This window comes from Drosophila arizonae, chromosome 4 (genome assembly GCF_054131065.1).
Source record: "Drosophila arizonae isolate 15081-1271.41 chromosome 4, UAZ_ARI_1.0, whole genome shotgun sequence".
NCBI lineage: Eukaryota > Metazoa > Arthropoda > Insecta > Diptera > Drosophilidae > Drosophila > Drosophila arizonae.
This window is the reverse complement of record NC_142924.1, coordinates 11,445,017-11,461,150: the sequence shown is the minus strand read 5'-3', so window position 1 is coordinate 11,461,150 and position 16,134 is coordinate 11,445,017. Positions and strand designations below refer to the sequence as shown.

The following is a 16,134-nucleotide window of genomic DNA, read 5'->3' as shown; positions in this document are numbered from 1 at the left end:
TATTGATGAGTTTTTAGTGGCGTCGCTGTTTTTGTTTATATTCAAATGATTTTTCTAGCCCGCAGGCGAAAATTTTTTTTGTTATTTGCTTCTTACACAGAAATTCTAAATAATTTTTCAGCTTTTTTCTGGTGGGTGGGTGGGTTTTGTGGGCCGGGTTGGGGGCATGAAGTGGGCAATAATTATGTAAATTTATCTTGAACACAAGTTTTTGCTGGCGGACTTGTCGTCTTGTGCGGTTGAAATGTGTTTGAAATAATGAAAGAAAAGAAAACGCGTATTTTTACTGCCTGTCTACACGAATTATTCATTATAGCTGATCATTTGGACGGCTGTGCAAGTGAATTATATTTGCGAGAGATCTTCTGAGATCTCTGTTGCAATGACACACAAAAGCCAATATTTATTTTCATTGAATTGCTTTCTGTGTGTGTGTTGTGGCTTTCAAGTGAAAGTGGCCACAGCGAGCCGCAACATATGCTGAACCCCAACGGATTCTTCTAATGAATATTCGGTTTCTTCTATCCGTGCAGAGACCATCTTTCCGCCAGTCTTCGGCCGTCGCTTGCAGGCGCAGGTTAGCAAGAAGGGCGAGCGATTGATTATGGAAGTGGAAGTAACTGGCCTGCCAGAGCCCACTGTCACCTGGCTAAAGGACGACAAGCCACTCAAGGATGCTGGCATCTCTGAGCACCGCCTGCTTGCCCAGGGCAACTCGTACAAGCTGATCATCGAGAAAGGTAATGAGATGAACTCTCCTTGCAATTAGATCTTCTATCTAGCCCCTCTTCCCCCGTGCAGCACAAACAACGGACTCTGGCAAGTATATGGTCAGAGCCACGAATGCTGGCGGCGAGGCCAAGAGCATTGCGGACTGCGCCATCTTGGAGCCGTCGCCGGAACGCATGCAGGAGGTGGTCAAGACCATCGTCTACGAGGCGCCGGCCAGTGAATTCAAAACTGAAGTAAGTGTGCATGTGCTCAATATATAAACACGATACTGCATTATCCATCCGATATTGTACTTATCATGACTCTGACTGCAACTCTATCGATCTATCTACATATCTATCGACCTATCTATCTATCCTCCTATATATAACTTTATCGAACTGTCAATCTAAGCAATACAATTCTTTACTATATACTATATTATTTCTTCGACTTGTTACGTTCTTGACATGATTTATATATTTGATATATATATACATTTATTTATTTATAATAAACAAATCTTGTGAATTTCTTCTCTCATTGAATTCGACGTTGTTCGTTTCGCTTTGCTCATTACACTCATGTGGTTCTCATGCAACTACATATATACACACATATATAAATATATACATATGTATTTGAATTGAATCGCCACCAACAACCAGAACCAGAGCCACTTCAACAAAGAGCCCCAATCATATCAGACCAATCAAACCGATGCAACCACAGCCAACGATCTGCATGGCCTGTCCGAGTCGAAAGTTATCACTGAGCATCGTTGCACCACCGAGGCAACGATGCGTCTAGAGCACAAATCGACATATAATGACCTGCCCGAGTTGAGTCTGCGACCAAAGACACCAACCACCTCCACCACCACCAACACCACCACCACTGACACCACTACCAACAACACTGCCAGCATGGACCAGACCGATACACAGACCAGTTATAAGACTGGCGTCACACAAACCCCGCCACCCGTGCCACCCAAGCCCTGTCCGCCCGTTGTGGGCACGGCTTTTGGCCAGCCGGCGCAGGCGCAGGCGCAGCCACAACCACAACAACCACCGCAGATGCAGACGCAAATCAACACCAGATACGAGAGCAGCAGCAACGAGCACAAAATGTCTTCGTCCTTCGAGTACTTCAAGAAGATCGATGAGGAAACCGTAACACAGCGACCAAAGCCACAGGCCCAGCGGCCCTTAGAGACGGTGGTGCGTCAGCCGCAGGCCCAAACACTGGCCGAAGAGCTGAGAAGCTTGAATCTAATACCAGGAGCACCGCCAGAGTTCTGCTACACGCCCAAGAGCGAGAAGCAGGTGCCCAAGCAGCCGCTCATCACCGAGAAAATCAAGATTTTGGAGGAGGTGCAGCCCAGGGAGCCACCACCGCAGGGCGGTGTGCCCGTCTTTCCGCCACCTCTCAATCTGCAAAGTGTGCAGCACGAGACAACCCTCACCAAGGAGGTCAAGGTGGAGTACAAGCAGCCCATTGTGCGGCCCGCCGCGGTGCTGGCAACGCCGGCCCAGCAGAACACGCGTTCGCCTTCGCCCAAGCCATCGGCAGAGGGCGTGGCCATGTCTAAGCTGTGGACACCTAGCGGCCCCACCGGCTACTCTAGCGATGTGGAGAAGAAGACGGAACGCCAGATCAGCATCACTAAGCTGCCCACGCCTACGCCCACCAAGGAGCTGAACGCCCCCTTCCTGGTGCAGCAGGTCGCCAAGAACATCTCGCCACCGACCCCGGCACCCGTCACTCGACTGGTCAACGTTGAGCTCGAGCCTGGAACTCCGCCAGAGATTTGCTTTGCGCCCAAGCATGAGGAAGTGCGTCGTCACTCGCTGGTGGAGAGCATGGAGCAGAAGCTGGAACAGAATCTCATCCAGGGTCCCAGCAAAGTGCTGCCCCACTCGGTGCCCACGCTGACGCCCGTCACGCCACCCAAGTCCAATGGCACCACCAGCTACCGCCCACCGCCCCCAGTGATGCCCAGCCGCCTGGGCGCCCACTACGAGAGTGACTACGAGAGCGATCGCTACAAGTACAGCGGCAGCGAGTCCGACGAGCCGGGCAATCGGGCGCGCCAGCAGCAGGCCACCATGGAGACGTCGTTCAAGTCGAGTGGCTATGCCGCCGATACGGAGGAGCACTCCAGCTACCGCAAGTCCGAGAGCAGTTTCTATGAGACCAAATCATCGACAGCAACGAACAAGCTGCAGCCTGAGCCACCGGCGCAGCTCTACTTTGCCCCACCGACGGCACCACAGCAAACCAGCTACAGTCAGGAGGCGAAGGTTCGCATAGACTTCTCACTGCACTGCCTACGTGCAATATGTGTTGTCGTTGTCGTTGTCGTTGTTGTTGTTGTCGTTCTTATGTGTAGCACTTGGAACTGGCTGCGTCCTGTTCCCCCGTACACAATCTCTTGTTGTTTGTCCTTGTCTAACCATGTTCATCTCTCGGCCTGCCTCTAACGCTCATCAGCCAAAGCATCTGCCATGCTAACACTGCGTTTCATCAGTTTATAAATACTATTGACAAACAGTTAAATGTGTATATTTTCAACAATTTTAATTATTAATGCAACTCGATTCATTATTTTGCATTTGCCTGAATATCTAACCTTTATTCGTTGCTCCCTTGCTGCCCAAACTTTGATCCTTAGTAATCGCCTTTGTCTTTCGCAGAACTACAAATACACCTCGTCGAGCATGACTAGCAATATGCAGCAGAGCAGCAGCAGCTCCACACACCGCGAGACCAAGTATTCCTCGAGTGCCACGCCCCTGATCACGCCCAGCCCAGTGCCGGCGCAGCGCAAGACGCCTGCAACGGAGTTCAGCGATTACAGCAGCGAGGTGGACGAGCGCTTCCGTTCGGTGTCGCGAGCCAATGAATCCGACTCGGACATCAAGGGCTATCGCGTGGTATTCCCACCCACGCCCACGCCGCGCACCAACATTGCCAACGGCCACAAGTCGCCGGTGGTTGTGGTGACGCCCTCTCCCATGGAGTTTGAGCCAACTCCTCCGCAGCTGGGCAGCTTCACGCGTCCCAAGTTCGAGCCAATCGGCAAGGAGATACGCCACGAGATCAGAACCGAGAGCAGCTCCAAGCAGTACTCGAGCAGTCAACAGAAGCAGCAACAACAGCAGCAGCCCCAGCAGCAACCGCAGCCTGTCTTCAAGCCCAAGCCGGTGGCAGCCAAATTCATAGCCGCCACGCAGCAGCAGCAGCAGCCGCTGCCCAGCTCTAGGCCAACCATGTACTACAATGCGGTTGCGGGTGCGCCAATGCACATGGCCAAGGTGGCCCACGAGACGAAGAATGTGATGCAGATGCACGAGTCCACGGAGAGCTCTCAGCGCGTTGTCAATATGCAGCAGACCAAGCGCGTCATCCACTTTGACAACCAACAACAGCAGCAGCAGCAGCAGCAGCAGCCAGTTCTGGAGCCCTTCCCTTACAGCCCGGCGGGCAGTCGCACGCCGTCGCGTCAATCGCATGTGCCGCCGCCGGCCACGCCCACCAAGTTCATACCCGGCGAGTATCGGGAGAGCGACTACGAGAGCGAAGTGGAAGGCACACGCATTCAGCCGCTCTGGTCACCCTACGGCGATAGCCAGACCAAGGGCTATCGACGCGTGGCGCCACCGCAGGGTGGGGCTCGCTCCTGCAGCCTGCCGCGCAGCTACGAGCGCGTGCTCTCGCCCATGGAGTTCGATCGTGGCCCCGAAATGCCAAGCAAGATATTCGTCGATGTGAATACGCTGCGCAAGGAGCAGCGCGGCGGCAGCACTGTGACCACGCAGCATCGTACGCAGTCGCTGAATCGCAACAGCACCATGAGACAGCAGTTCGGCAATCGGCTGCCAGATGGCTCCCAGGATCAGACAGATCTGCAGCAACCGCAGCAGCAGCAGCGAGCGGGCACCTTGCCGCGGTATGGCTACAGCTCGCTGCAGCAGCAGGCGGAGGGTCAGGGCAAGCGCATGGGCTCCACGTTCCTACAGAAGTCGCATCAGTTCATCGAGGACGTCAGCCGGGACATGCAGAGCCAGCAGATCGGCTCGAATGGCGGACTGCGTCCAGGGTTCAGGCGTGCGCCGAGCGAGGGCAGCAACCAGCCGCAGGCCTACAGAGATGAGTCGCGCGTCTCGCAGTACGGTGAGTACAGTGAAGCTTCTTTCGTAGACTCTAGATACTAAAACGACTGTAGAAATGGGCGAACCAAACCCAACAACAAGTAAAAGAAAAAAACACATTGGTTCCACTCAAATTGGTATTGAAAGTTGAGATTGAATATTTTGAAAATTTTGATTTGGATTTTGATTTTGGAGTGCCTTTTCTCGCATCGACCACTAACCGCCCATGAAACCATTAATTTGTATATGCTATCTCTAAGTTTTGTACACACCTCTCCCATTGTCAACAAAACACGTAACCAGGCACCAAATGCGTCGATCCCAATACCGGTTTAATCTATTTCAAATACGACTTCGGCTACGAGTTCGGCATACTCTTTCCCGGCGAGGGCCACAAGTTCGTGAGCAGCCAGTGGAACAGCAAAGGCGCTCCCAGCTCCATCAGCAATGGCCGCCACTCGCCGTATCCTCTGAAGATTGCCGCTGGCAATGAATTGATAATACCCGTGCGCCACGAACGCACCACCCAACCACCAGGCGCGATGCCCCACGGCTACAGCTCCGACGGCGAGGCGGCGGCGGCGCCACTGCGTCGCACCTATGGGCGTGTCAAGTCGCCGATGGCGCCGCGTTTCGCCCACAAGCGCTACAGCCTGCCCAGCTGCCACAGCCTCGACATTCATCTAGATCGCCTGCATGCGCAGGCGCCGCGCCTGCCGCCCGATCAGCTAGTGCGCACAGGTACAGCTGGCAGCAAGCCAAGAGCTAACCAGGCCAGGCTGTTGGCCTGGCTGGCTGGCTAACTAGCTATCGATGTTGTCAACTAGTCTAGGACAAATTGTCATTGTTGTTGTTGCTAGCACAAATTGGTGGCGTTCAGCAGCAGCAGGAGTAGCAGGAGCAGCACTTGCACTTATATATTTTATTTGACAGCTCAAGAGCGTGATGAATTTAAGGAATATAGTGTAGGTTACCCATTCGAAGTGTGTGGAAGCAGATATATGTAGCAGTTAGAAGAAATCGATCCGTTTAATTGTATATAGAATAAATACATCTCGAATATTCCATATTATACGCTACATGAAAGTTAAGATCATTCAACAATTTTAAAAAGTCTTTAAGCAATATTTATAGACTAACATATACCTCATATAGGTAAAAGATATCTGCATCAGTAGATATCTTCCACATTTCATTTAAGTTGATGCTCTGCTGTCTAAGTCATTATTATAGAATACCATATCGATATACAGATTTAAAATATCTGTATGATTAGATATCCTGAGCATTCAATCTGCAATACTACAAAGATATTTAGACATTGCAGGCTATCCTTATTTCACATCACACTGTAGGGCAGACAGATAAATCAAAAACTTGCTGCTGATCGCCGCCGAATGCTTTGCTTAGTCCTCAGCAGCTGCCACGTGGCGTATACTTAATTTAAGTGCCTTCTTAGCTAACCCCATCGAATTGCATGCTAAACCAAGTTTTGCTCGTTTTATTTTGTTGCTGCATGTTTTAATTTCTGTTTGTGTCTTGTGCTTAAAGTGAAAATAATTTAACAAACATTTAAAAGAAAACAAAAATCGAAAATAGGCGTACAACCCCAAAAAATAGAAAATGCTCGCAAATGTAAATATTGTTGTTATTGTTGTGTTGTGTTTTGCCTTGCCGTGTTTTGTGTGTGTTAATCCCACTAATGGATGCTGCTATAAGCGAATTTCTGCAATTTCTAATGGCTGTTCAACCTCATTAGTGCCGGAACTGCCCAATACGGAGCCCGTCAATGCCCATTTGAATCGCGATGAACAGGCACAAAGGCCGCCATTATTCATAACGGTAAGCGAAGTCATTAACCCGGCCGCCGGGCTCTGGTCCTCTGAGCCGCCTGAGCTGTGCTGAGCTGGGACCCAGTCGCAACTAAACTAAAATCCGGCAATTCCGTTTGCAGCCCCTGAAAGATATAGCAGTGGGCGTGGGCGGCACGGCACGTTTCGAGTGCATTGTGCAGGCGCATCCGCAGCCGCAGGTCAACTGGACGCACAACGGCGGCCATTTGGAGCAGGGCAGCCGGCATATCATTGAGTACCGGAACGGTGTGTGCCGCCTAACACTGCCGCAGGCCTATCCGGGTAAGTTGCCAGCCATTTGCAATTCGACTGTCGGCCGAGCTCATTAATCGCTGAACCTCTCCTATCTACCTGCTGTCGCCTCCGCCTCCGCCTCCACCACGACAACTTTTTTGATTCATTGCAGACGACAACGGGAGCTACGTTTGCAGCGCCAGCAATGCGTTGGGTGCGGCCAGCACCAGCGGAACTCTGACCGTTTCGAGCACAAATCGCGGATTTAGATACTAAGATAAACATTTAAATGAGAGATTTATTACTTTATACATATATATTTATTTATGATTTGTTCATGCCAAAGTTTTACATTTTATTGTGTGTGCGTGTCCCTAATTTTGTTACTTGATTTCGAGTCCTGCGATCGAATGGATCCCAATTTATAGCCCCCCAGTGCAGTCATGCCGAGGGTGCATAGTATTACTTGTGTTTTTGTCGAAAATTCAAATAAATCAACTTAAAACGAAATCGCAATTTAGTTTTATTTTAAGTCTGTCGAGTCATGCGCGCTTTTCTCTTGCTTTTCGAACACGCGCCAAAAGCGATCTGCGTTGGCGCCCTCTATGGGGAAATGTGGGCAGCCAGTTCGAAAAAGCTGTGCGGCATGCTCGAAAGCTTTCGAAATGGAATCAGGCACTAGATGGCGCTAGCCGATCGTTGATCTGCAATTCGGGAAGATTATTTTTGATTTATGTGCACCAGATGGATAAATAATACGAATTTTTCGCTTACAGGAAATCATCTTTCAAAATTTATGTTTATATAATTGAGGCTCAAGGTCTGCAAAACAAAGTGTGCGCCATTAATATTTAAGTGCAAATGCCAAGACTAAGTTAATCACATATGAAATTAAAAATATGCATACTATGTATGTATATATATTATTATTTTATATATATATTATTTTCATTCATGCATAATGAAATGCCTTTTCTGTTGCTTCAGCTTGTCAAATGCTGAGAGAGTCTGACGAAAATTAGGTCAACTAATTTATATGCCAGATGTTTTGCGTTTCATTAGAAGATTCAAGTGTTTTTTAAACACGATTTTTCATATAATAATATTTCAAAATCTAAATCAGAATTGCCTAAAACAAACAAACCTGTGTGGGTGTCTGGCTGACTGACTAACTGACTGAGCGACAAGCATTTCTTGTTGTTGCTGTTGGCCTGCTGTTCATAAACGATTTATTTGAATTTCGTACAATGTTTATTTATCTATTTTTCTTCAAATTTTCAAAGTACTCAGCCGTCGCTCTGCAATGCGAACGCTTGCCAAGAATACGAAATGAAACAAACCGCGCAATATGCGAGAAATTTGCACAAAGACAGCCCCAGACATATTAAAGACTCGGGCCAACAGGCCCGTGGGGCTGGGCTGGGCTGGCTGGCTGTCAAGGTGCTGCCACACATCAGCATCAGCAACAAACTATTTAGTCCAAAACTAAAGTCCTTGACACTGACCAAACAATACCTGATCATCAGAATCAGAATGGGGCTCTATTTATAGCCAGCTGATTCGGAAAACATTTTGGATGACACACTTTGCTCAGATGCGTGGGCATCTAAGTGCCTGCCAAACTGTCAATTCTCATGTACTTGGCCCACCTAAGCACCAACAGCAACAATAACAACAGCAGCAGCAACAACAACAATCATTTGGATGCTATTCAAGAAAAACTGATTCACTTATCTATTGCTTGTTTGGCGTATCTCTCGATAAATTATTTATAATTGCACGATAATTTCCCTAAATTGAATTTGCAAGTAAGAGAAACGAAAGATTTTGGCTGCTGCCTGAAGATTTTCTTTTGTAAATGATTCATAAAATTGGTCGTTTCCTGCGCAACGAGCTGACAACATATTGAATTTATATATTTGTATATCTGTATAATGGCAGCATAAATCGCAAAACGCTTCAGATTTTTTGTGGCCTTGTGCAGCATTATATTTTATTTATTTATTTATTTTTTTATTTCTCTTTTTTGGCACAAGCGCCAAAAGAATTCACATGCTGTTCGATATATAAACAGATTATGTTTGGCCAGGCGATACTGAAAATATTTTCTCTTACTCTCTATGCAAATGCCTCGCCTGTTTTCTATTTCGCTATAATATATGATTTACGTCCTGGCACAGGAAAACTTTTCATCGCTTCGATTGCCACGCGTATGGGCTTTTGTGTTTCTTTCGTTATTCTTTTTTTCCGATTTGTCCACAAAAAATCCGTACGCAAATCCGTTCGTAGATCGAAAGAAAATACGAATATTTGGGTGATGAATATGCCACAGCTATACAAACACTCGTTTGTTGGTTTTGTTTCTCTGATTTTTCTAAATTAATTAGGCAATTTCTAAAAATATCAAAATGAACTCAACGCCAGTCACAGAACAATTTTTGTTCTGCTTCTTCTTATTTTGCTACTTAAAATTTTTCAACATTTTGCCATCATCCACTTCCATAGCGAATTCATCTCATCATTTTTAACATCCAACGTAAAAGAAATGTTGGCTAAAAAGATTAAGATCTATGGGGTTTTAAAAAAATATTTAAAATGATAAATATTATGCACGGTTCCAAAAGCTTAAAATTTTACTAAGAAAAAATTTTAATTGTAGAGTTTTTGTTTTGAGCAAGTTTCAGTTAGGATATTCCTTAAATGTTAAGACCAGTAAAAAACTGGGCTTCATATATTTTGCTGATGAAGTCTTCATGCTGAAGTTATAATTTTATCCATAGTCTTCGAGCTAAAATTACCTTAAGAGTCACCTATTGAATTCCCCTACAAATCGTGTCACTCATTTTATGTAAGACTATATATATACTTTATGCAGACGTTTTCTGGATCATTCAAGCACTGTGATCTCTACTTTTATACTGCTTGCCGATCGAGTCAAGTGATCTACTTACTCAGCAATCATATATATATACATATGTTTCCCAGAGTTCACTGTTCCATATATGTCATATCTAAGGTCTCTTGGGAAATGTCGATTTCATGAACTGCGCCTCAATGAAGATTGCATTTCAATAGCAAAGCAAAAAAACTTAATACTAAATAGAAAACTACTTTTCATATACAGCCAAGAGGCTGACGGCGCGTTGGGCACTTGTCCTGAATAAATAATAAAATATTTCCGCATGAGTGTGTGTCAACGTGGCGTGGTATAGAGACGACATAAATATACGTTTATACATTTGGCTAATGAGCATCAGCCTCAAGCCAAAATATAGATATTATATACATATAGTTGGATGGATAAAAGCCAAGAGCATTTGATATTATAAACAGTTGGGCGCATCGTAAAATTGTTTTCCTACATTCTCCGCCCACGAGAAGTGTAATAAAAGCAGACGCCCTGAAAAATGTTAGAAAATCTACGCAAATCCAAATGCCAGATACTCTCAGCACTTCAATTTATTTAGCACACTAAGCATTTAGCGAGCAAGTTTAGCAAATTTAATGTGTATATATTTTAATTAGGCAAACAGCGACGGCAGACAGCAGAGACAGAGATGCCTCAATATCAAGTCCCAGGCGTGCAACAAATTGAATTACATAAGCCCCTGTTGACAGACTGTCCGATTTACATACGGCAAGAGATAAATGTACTCTGCGGCTCGGTGGCACGCGTTGACCCTGCCAGCTCTCGATATCCAACTGCCAGCAGGCAAAATGTTGGCAACACATTTATTTATACGCACGCTGTAAATTAGCAAACGCAAAGAAATCAAATCAAAACAAATGAAAAATTGAATCAACAACAATCGCGAATGCAGCAAACATTCGCACAGTTGCTGTGAATTTCATTTCAATTTGATGAGAAACGAGGCCAAGTTTTTAGCCGCAGCAACATTTCGCGCACGCATTTTGGCATTCAACTCGTAAATATGCCGCTAATTGCTGAAGGAATAAAAATAAAGACAGGCGGCGATCCGATATTTCAGCGCTGAGCTTGTTTCTTCTGTGTTCTGTTTTACTGCGATATATGTGTATGTGTGATTAGGCAGCGCCTAATTGAATTGAGAATCAAAAGAGCATGCAGTACATGCAGGCCATAAAAAGCATTTGGGCAAAAACATTTCCGCATATCTAATTTGTGGTCGCTCCGCTAATTGCAGATCAGGGCACCCAAACGGAGAGTCTGCTCATAACCGAGGATGAGGAACAACTCCAACAGCAGCAGCAGCAGCAGCAGCAGCAGCAGCACCAGCAGCAGTCAGCGAGTCAGCAGGAAGCCAATAAAACGCCACTACGCAAATCCGCGTCGTTCTCATCCTCGACCACGGCCTCGACCCAATCGCCGGGCAGCTCGTCGCTGGACTCGGCCACATCGACCATGTCGCTGCGCTCCACAACGCCGCAGCGCGTCAGCTCGACGCGTGCACTGCGCAGCGATACCATCAACACGTTCCAGAAATGGGAAACAACAATTGAGTCCATCAGCTATGTGAGCACCAAAACGGTTTCCATCTCTGACTTTAGCCAGGAGCCGCAGCTGCAGACAAATGGCCAGCAGGTGCAAGCAGGTAAATCCAGCTAAATCAACTCACTAACTGGGCTAAGATCGGTTTAATGGCTTTTTGCACTCGCTTCTTTGTTTTCTAAACTCAAACTCGTAACTCATAAGCTCAATGAAAACAATTTTCACCAAACGATCTGGAAAATCGCTAGCTACAAATTTGGGGCTGGGCTCACACACACACACACACATACACATTAGCCACAATAAATATATGTATCTGTGTGCATATTTCGAATATCTTTTGAGGCACCGCATGTAAAATCACTAAATATAGATTACAACCACACGCACCGCATCGCAGCACATTGCAACTTTCATTTGCTCAACGCGAGAGACAGAGACGGCAAGAGAGACAGAGAGAGAGTGAACTACGCCCAACTCTAACTATGCCCTGTCTCTCTCTCTCTCTTCTCTCTCTCGCTCGCTCACTCTATATCTTAATTGTATAAACAATTGATATGAAAAACGAACGCATTTGGACATTTTATACCTAAATTGCCGCTTGGCATGCAGCTTGCTTGAGGCGCAGCTCGTTGCAGCAAGCAACAGCAACAACACCAGCAACAACAACAACATTTCATTTCGTTTCGGTTTTCTGGGTTTGCTGAATGAGTGCGGCGGTCGCAGTAATTTGATGCTTAATACTTATGCTGACTGGCAAACCGAATTAAAACGCGTCGCAGCATCTGTGTGGCAATAAGATACAAAAGTATCTACAAAGAGCATGTGGCGCTTTGCTTGGGGTCGCTCATTCGCCCATTTGCATTATGCATTCATTTCATTTTCTTGTCCCTCTTTTGGGTCTGCATGCGCCATACATGCGACATTTCAGCATGTGTTTTGTGTGTATGTCTTATTAAACTGAACTTAATTGATATGCGACTATTCTTCTTCTTGTTTGCAGTAAATTGAATGCAGTGTTGGCCCTACTCCAATGAGCTGGGCACCGCCTCTCCCCAACACCTTACCCAACACAAACCAACTAACTAAGAGAAACTAAACAGCCAGAGCAACGTTAAACTAAGCAATTGCCTTAATTATCTACTTATTATTACTAAAAGTAAAAACAACAACAACAACAACAAAATGCTATTAATAATACTAATTAAAGTGAAAGATTTATCTGAAGATTTGCAGTTGTCTTCTTTTGTGTGCCAAGCAACATTCTACTGCCATGACATAATTGGGCGAATATTATTTTTTGCAACTCTTGATAAGATAATATCTGACTGCCTGCCTGAGTGACTGACTGACTGACTGGCTGCCTAGCTGATAGGCTGCCGCTAATCTGCAGCTACAGCTGACAAGAGCCAGTGAACTACGTGATACGTTTTGTAGCGCATCACTGCAATCTGCTGTACTGTTGCTGCTCATCTTGCAGAACCGGCTAACTGATTGTTATTTTCTAGACACTTAGGCAGTGGACATGCTGCGTGCGCTTACTTATCTGCCGATGTTCTTAAGACAAAGTTACATGGCTATAAAGATACATATATGTAATGGGACATGCATACACCGATGCATAGATTTATATATACACACATAGATTTATATAATGATACAAAGATACACCGATACATAGATACATAGATACATAGATGCATAGATATATAGATATATAGATATATAGATATATAGATATATAGATATATAGATATATAGATATATAGATATATAGATATATAGATATATAGATATATAGATATATAGATATAGATATATAGATATATAGATATATAGACATATAGATATAAGGACGTATAGATGTATAGATACATAGATACATAGATACATAGATACATAGATACACAGATGCATAGATACACAGATACACAGATGCATAGATACATAGATACATAGATACACAGATACACAGATACATAGATACATAGATACATAGATGCATAGATACATAGATACTTAGATACATAGATACATAGATACATAGATGCATAGATACAGAGATACAAAGATACATAGATACATATATACATTTATACACATATATATATAGACAGATACATAAGTAGGTATGCTTTCTTATCTCAGCAATAATAGCTTGAAATTGGCTGCTGACGTCTTTAAGACAAAGATAGATAGCTGTATAGCTACAGATACATTTGTATCTCTGCAATGACAGCTGTCAGCTACGGCTAGCCGCGCGTTAAAATTTAATTACTATAACTATTTGCTGTTCTCTTAAAGCGTAACTTGTGATTTCATAACCGTGTCCGAGCGCCACATTAACAATTAATCTGTGCAGTAGCTGACATGATGTACTTACATTCATTGCATTGCCAACCGGGCTGCCTTATAGAGCCCCACTCAATGCTCATCCCATATAAGGTCAAAGCGAACTCAAACGCATTCGAGTTGCAATTTGTAAAAACTGCAAACTTTTTTTTCTTATTTTGTTTTTGCTTTTTTTCTACGTTTTTAGCCAAAAGAAATAGAAAGTTTATTGCCAAAAGCGACATTTCTGTATTTTTCATTTCAAAATAAAGAAGGAATGAAAAAAAAAAAAACATCTTGGTCGCTATGATTAAGACACAAAATGAATAATCAAGTTTATATGTAGAAAGGCAGGCATCCAAATCGTATGTATATTTATTTTTAAAATTAGAGAAAAAAAAACCAAATAAATTGTGTGGAAAATTTGAAAAGAAGGTGCAAGAAAAATATTTTGAAAAAATCTAATATAAATATTTAATGTATGTAAATTGCAGAAGGAATGTGAACTATCGAAACCAATTCGAATTTATATATTTGAACTATAATTGAATTAGTTTTTAGTGCGGCTACTAAAGTTAGATAGATGGAAGATAGTTCAGAGTGCACTTTATCATCCACTTTTGCAGTATCTAGAATTTCTCTAGATTTCTTTTCTGTTCTGCAGCAAAAAAACAAAAAAAATGTTGAAAAATACGTGTCAAAAATAAATCGTGATATATTTTTAGCCAACTTACTCAAAAGCCGAACACTTGCCGAATCCCAACGATCTGAGATGAATGAGAGAATCGCCACGATTCTCTGCAAGTCAAATTGCTGTGCGCTTTTGTCAGCCTTTTCTCTGCCAGAGCAGCAGGCGAAACCGGGGACACAGCACTTTGACTTGGTAGATGAGACATGGCTAGAATTGAGATTGATGAGACTGAAAGTCGAAGTTGTGAGCAGCTACAGTTCACCTGTTCTTCGGCAGATGGAAATTAATTGAACAGCTTACAATCTTTCTAATGTCACTTCTGACACTGAGTCCAACCAGCAGAGCCTGTTTTGAAGATTAACAAATTCATAGCCGCTGACCCGTTTTCCAGCTAGTGAGGCAAAGGCAAAGACAAACGGCCTGCTCATAGGCCCACATGCCGAGTGTGTAGCGCATCTGCGCTCTCTCAGCATTTTCCACAACAACAATTGGTCGTGGAAAGTGCAAAAATATCTCGTGTGGAGCGAGAGCCGTCACACACGAAGCTCGTTTGGCTCTCGCTTGGTTCGTGTGCCTTGTGCAGCAGCTATTTGATCGCATTCTCAACGATATTTTGTCATTCTTCGCTCGCACCTCACAAACGATCGACGTCTTGGTTTCAGTCTCGGGGATTATGACTTGAAACAGTTTGAAAATAGATATTATTTAAAGAAAATATATATATATATAATAGATATATACGGTACATATATCTATATATATATTCAGCCATAGAGTTCGCATAGAGTTTTTTACGAAATAGTCACAGCATCTACATATAGAACGTCGCAAGGATAACGCAATAAAGTAAGGATTACCGATCTCTACTAGCATTTCATTTGTGTAAAATCAGTGGAAAATATGAAGAATATAATGTTCATGAAATCTTTTGGTTTCGTAACCACTTTGAAAATTCCGAAAGAATTTTTCAGTGCGCTAAATATCTAAAAATAATATCCGAACGGTGCTTCGGTCGCGTTCGACGGGTGATTCGGCACACCGCTCGGCACCAGATCGTGGGGTCCGCACCCAATTCAACGAATGGACTGTGAATTCGTGCATACACACAAACCGAAATGTGCATATAGATATGAATATGCGATCCGCTACAAAGATATCTTACATGTATATACACGTATATATATGTCAGATATCAAAAAATATATATACATACATATATTCATATCCATTTTATAATATATACTTGAGTGCATTATCCTAGCTCATCCTGCCCAGGATTACAGGCAAAGAGAGCTGCGATAATGCACGAAATAGTGAAAACCAATACCGAATATACTGTGTAATCATGAAAATCAAAACTGTGCAGAGTTTTTCGCATTGGAAAAACCAGGAAAAAAAGAAAGAGAAATGTTAAAAATAGCCCCTGAAAAATAAGTAGATACCACCGACAGCCGACACAGTGTGTATAGGAGACGACGTCTCTCTCTGTATGCGCTGCATGAGTGTGTTTGTGTGTCGCAGTGAAATGTTCAAGTGGCTAAAAATAGTCCGAAATGCCTCAGTGGAGGCTGAGAATATGAATATGAAGAAGGATGGATGGTGTTGGTGATGATAATGATGAAGAAATCTTTTTTAATGTGTATATGTATGTATATAGATTCGTATTTATAACGAAATCTATATGCAGCT

The 16,134-nt window shown here is 44.0% G+C and overlaps 2 protein-coding genes and 1 long non-coding RNA gene across 8 annotated transcripts in view; 2 read left to right on the top strand and 1 right to left on the bottom strand.

Annotated features, from left to right (window-relative positions):
• The window catches only part of zormin (spectrin and immunoglobulin domain-containing protein zormin), a 34,117-nt gene extending 21,467 nt beyond the window's left edge, over positions 1–12,650 (top strand). The window contains exons 11-18 of one of the 4 annotated variants that reach the window (XM_089466491.1): positions 534–740; positions 802–965; positions 1,380–3,017; positions 3,411–4,890; positions 5,172–5,609; positions 6,628–6,710; positions 6,823–7,003; positions 7,128–7,465. In XM_089466491.1, coding sequence (XP_089322617.1) covers positions 534–740; positions 802–965; positions 1,380–3,017; positions 3,411–4,890; positions 5,172–5,609; positions 6,628–6,710; positions 6,823–7,003; positions 7,128–7,231 — 4,295 coding nt within the window. In that variant the 3' untranslated portion in view covers positions 7,232–7,465. Of the gene's footprint in view, positions 1–533; positions 741–801; positions 966–1,379; positions 3,018–3,410; positions 4,891–5,171; positions 5,610–6,627; positions 6,711–6,822; positions 7,004–7,127; positions 7,466–11,118; positions 11,527–12,426 lie in introns of those variants that run through there. The other 3 variants (XM_089466492.1, XM_089466494.1, XM_089466495.1) reach the window with 3 other exon arrangements.
• Positions 7,459–9,517, bottom strand: LOC149269128 (uncharacterized). Its single transcript, XR_016269628.1, has 3 exons — positions 9,071–9,517; positions 7,730–7,825; positions 7,459–7,659 (listed from the first exon to the last, which is right to left on the bottom strand). It is a non-coding gene; the product is annotated as an uncharacterized LOC149269128 (long non-coding RNA).
• A 2,400-nt stretch (positions 12,651–15,050) lies between the features above and the next one.
• Positions 15,051–16,134, top strand: part of sls (sallimus) — an 80,652-nt gene continuing 79,568 nt past the window's right edge. Inside the window, exon 1 of one of the 3 annotated variants that reach the window (XM_089466488.1) lies at positions 15,051–15,291. The gene's annotated coding sequence lies outside the window, so the exon portion shown is untranslated. The remainder of the gene's footprint in view (positions 15,292–16,134) is intronic. The other 2 variants (XM_089466489.1, XM_089466490.1) reach the window with 2 other exon arrangements.